Genomic DNA, 3,918 nt, shown 5'->3' on the forward strand with positions numbered 1-3,918 from the left:
GGGTCTCCAATGGAGAATCGATCTAATTGGTTCTTGAGTCTTCCTCATGACTAACGAGTGTTCTTTCTTTTTCTCTCACATTCCAGGTGCACGAGCTGTGCGACAACTTCTGCCACCGGTACATCAGCTGCCTGAAGGGCAAGATGCCGATCGACCTCGTGATCGACGACCGAGAGAGCTCGAAGCCGCCCGAGCTGGGTAACGGTCTAGACGGCAGCGGACCCAGAAGCACCGCCGACAGCACCAGCCACACGGACGGGGCCAGCACGCCGGACGTCGTGAGTACCTCACCATCGTCAACGACTTATTATCCGCACGACGCGCTCACCCCCCACCATCACCATCACCATCACCACCATCACCATCACCAGAATAATAACAATAATAATAGTAATCACGCCGGAATCGGCAGTACCGCCACTACCACCCCTTTGCAACTGAGCAACCAAAACCAAAGCCAAAACCACCACCCTACGCCGCAGTCGAACACCACCACTACTACTGCTATTACCCCAAGTAGCGCCGCCACAACTCCCAACTCCCTAAAGCGTTCGCACCAACAGATGATGATGGCAGCCGCGATGGCCACCTCGCCGCACGCAGCCGCATCCGCGCCCCCAGCGCACGCGCACGCCGCCCTCGCCGCCTACCACAGCATTAGCTCGGCCGTTTATCCGTGCTCGTAATAGACCACGCGACTTTCGTGCCGATTTCGCGAGATCTCTTCTTCTCCTTCTTCTTCTTCTTCTTCTCTCTTATTCCTCCCGCGACATTATTCTTCTCCGTAATTCTATCTCTTTTTTTTTTCTGGCCATTCGCTACGTCGTCTTCTTTATCTGGCGTCATCTAGCGTCGAACGTACGATCGGATAGATGTGACTAGGATGTTTATACGTAAGAATAGCGTCGTTTCTTCAGGATCGGTCGTGCTCGCGATCGATTCCGTCCGTCCTTTAAGGAATGATTGATCTCTCTTTGATAAAATCAATAGCGACAGTACGTCGTGATAGTTGAATCGCAACTAACGGTAAGCTAGGTCGGAGACATTCTCCGATTTGCCTCTCGCGGCAAGAGATCATACACGCGTGGGAGTCGAAAGAGACACGCGAGTCTATGCCAGGGCAAACGGGTCTGCATACTCTATAGGAAGACGGTACCTAGCACCTGATCGATGTTAAAACGCGTGGGTAGTAGCTTCTAGAGTTCTATTAACGTCCTCGACCTTTCCAGAAGGAAGAGAGCGTTGAAGTAGGATATGCTAATTCGCAGGCCCTATGCGAGCTAGAAAGGATCTTGTATTGTTGGATCGGCGCTACTTGTTGGAAATCTCTCTAGTATATTTCATTTCCATTTAAGCTGTTTCGGATTGCTCCGCGAACAGAGAATGAGTTTTTATATATGGTATTCAGCTTGTTTTGAGTTCGTGTTAAAATGCTGTCTCTCCTTTTTATTATTTTGTTGTATATACATTAATCGCTCGGAACTGTAGAATTTATTTATTTGTCGTATTTTTTTACGTTTAGTCTTATAAAATATTACTTGTATTATTAAGATTTGTCGATATCACGCCTAAAATTGGAAAGAGAGGAGGGAGGAAATTGGATAGAGGACTTTGATTTTAATAAAGTCGGGTGTTAGAGATCCATTGCCTTTTTCGATCCGTCAGGTGCACTCTGTTTTTTTTTTTTTTTTCATTCTCACTTCTTTCTTGTGACGATTAAGAATATTCTTTATTAATTTATTTTAGGTTTTTGTACAATCGTTCTATAGATTCGACACGAATTCGATTACGTAAGGTTTCGTTTCGTAGCGTGGTAGAAGAATGTTTCTAAATCTGTTTCGTGCCAGGGAGATAGCGGTCGTCCGTTGACATCGGGTCTCACTCGAAGCGATTTGCTTTCAAAACATATTCAGAAATATTCTCGCCCGAAACCTCGTCTAGGAAACCAGTCGTAATGGGCTATTATCGGTGTGAGAGCGCCGAATGAGCTTGCGGCTGGTTCGCAGCCTTATGCAACCAATTGTGTGTTTTGCTCTTCGTGTGGCCGGGATATGTGGTCTGTTCTATTTATCTACTATATCCAGCAGTTAAGTCAGAAATAATGCGAAATATGCGGTTCGCGCGCGTAAACTTCTTCGAGAGTGAAACATTCGTTTCATCTCGCGCTTCTCTTTTTCTCTCATTCTCTCACAGCCTTCTCTCCTGTCTCTCCTTGAAGGTCTCTCGCGACATGGCACGATGGACGGGACAGACGTGCGAGATATTTGTATAAAAGAGCAAGTATCGGAGGAGGAAGAGGAGGAGGAGGAGGAGGAGGAGGAGGAGGGCGCGTTCGCGGTCTCGTGCGAGAAACGTCGTCAACGAAGTAGGTCGCTGAGTAGCTAGAGATAGGGTGGCTAGAGAGGCGCGAGAAAATCGAGGTAGAGCGGGTTTCACTGGTTCCGTAAGCGTTTTCAGTTCGAATAGGGCGATCGAGCACAAGAGAGAAGGGGGGGGGGAGAGAGAGAGAGAGAGGGAGAGAGAGAGAGAGGTGGCAAGAACAATATACGCGAGTATTACTTTGACGTCACGTGTCAATGAAACCGTATCAGATGTAACGGAGAAAAGAGACAGTCGATTATAACTGAATCGTAGTTATAGGAAGGGCGAACGAGGCACGGATAATTCGTACGTCGGGTGTTCCGCTTTTTCTTCTTTCTTATTTTTTTTTTTTCTTGTTTTTCTTTTTAACACCGTTACTGACCGCGATTTATATGCGGGACGCTACGTAGGGACGAGAGCACACGCGCCTCAGTAGCTAACAGCCTCGATGCAGCGCGCGTTGGATGATGATCGATACTATCGCACGCGGTAGGCGTGTTTACGACAGACATTATATCGTCTACGCGGCGTCTACTTTCTTTAGGTAGCCACTCGTAGGCGTATCTTCCTTCGTTGCGTCGCGGCGTCCATCTTCCTCGATCGAAATCGTAGTAAGGAGGACGAGAGTTAGCTCGGGGAAAAAAACCGATATCGATTAGATTCGTTGATATTAATCGTGATTTGGATATATACGTAATAGGATTAAGCCTCGTAGAATGCGTGACAGAAAGAATAAGATGAATTTTATGTCTATTTTTCAACTGAATCGATCGGAATAACTTAAGGGATCGTGTGTAAGACGGAGAGCGAATGAGAACGCGCAAGGCAGCGAGTTATAGCGTGCGTGGGCCGTGTTTAGCGAAAACGTATAGAGTATAACGGTATTAATTTATTGCGAATTTTTAATTTGAGGTTACCGACAATTTCACAGCATAATGAGTGAGTTTAAGATAATGAGACTGCGAGGAGAGTTCGTCGAGCAACTGATGTAGTAGACGAATTGCAAAATTTCTTAAGTGAACTTGCGCCGCAGGTGTGCGATCGGGATCGAGTTGAGCGAAAGAAAACATAAGAGAGGTTATATGCATAAAAATGTGAAATCGAGAAATGTGACGAATCCGAGAACAAAGAAGCAATTAAGATCGTGCGTAATCAATTTAGTCGGTTATCTACTAGGTCTCGGTACTCGTAACTAGGGAGTTGTGTGAGGTACAAGTCCTGATCGGCAGGGCGCGCGAGGTCCACCCCCATTCCCCGTACTTAACCCTTCTATCTTATATATATATATGAAATGCAAGAAAGTTAAATAATATTTTGAACTCTCCATAAAGGGAGGATTGAGTTCTTCTGCTGGTGCCCCACTGTCGAAGAATATCCTGAGGAAAATTTCTTTTTTTTAATATTGATGTTCGCTATTATCAATATTGATGTTTATCAGTATACTATATGTGTATAAATAGAAATGTGTATATGATTGACCCGTTATGCGTCTGTCGGAGACAGAACCGGGTGCAACATGTACACACGCATACATATATATATATATACATATACATA

At 45.6% G+C, this 3,918-nt stretch overlaps 1 protein-coding gene across 4 annotated transcripts in view; it reads left to right on the top strand.

Annotated features, from left to right (window-relative positions):
* The window catches only part of LOC108750706 (homeobox protein homothorax), a 386,843-nt gene that overhangs the window by 50,628 nt on the left and 332,297 nt on the right, over positions 1 to 3,918 (top strand). For all 4 annotated transcript variants that reach the window (XM_018490374.1, XM_018490376.1, XM_018490373.1 and 1 more), the window contains one exon: positions 87 to 278. In XM_018490374.1, the coding sequence (XP_018345876.1) occupies positions 87 to 278 (192 nt within the window). The remainder of the gene's footprint in view (positions 1 to 86; positions 279 to 3,918) is intronic.

The sequence above is a fragment of the Trachymyrmex septentrionalis genome, unplaced genomic scaffold (genome assembly GCF_001594115.1).
Source record: "Trachymyrmex septentrionalis isolate Tsep2-gDNA-1 unplaced genomic scaffold, Tsep1.0 scaffold37, whole genome shotgun sequence".
NCBI classification, from domain to species: domain Eukaryota; kingdom Metazoa; phylum Arthropoda; class Insecta; order Hymenoptera; family Formicidae; genus Trachymyrmex; species Trachymyrmex septentrionalis.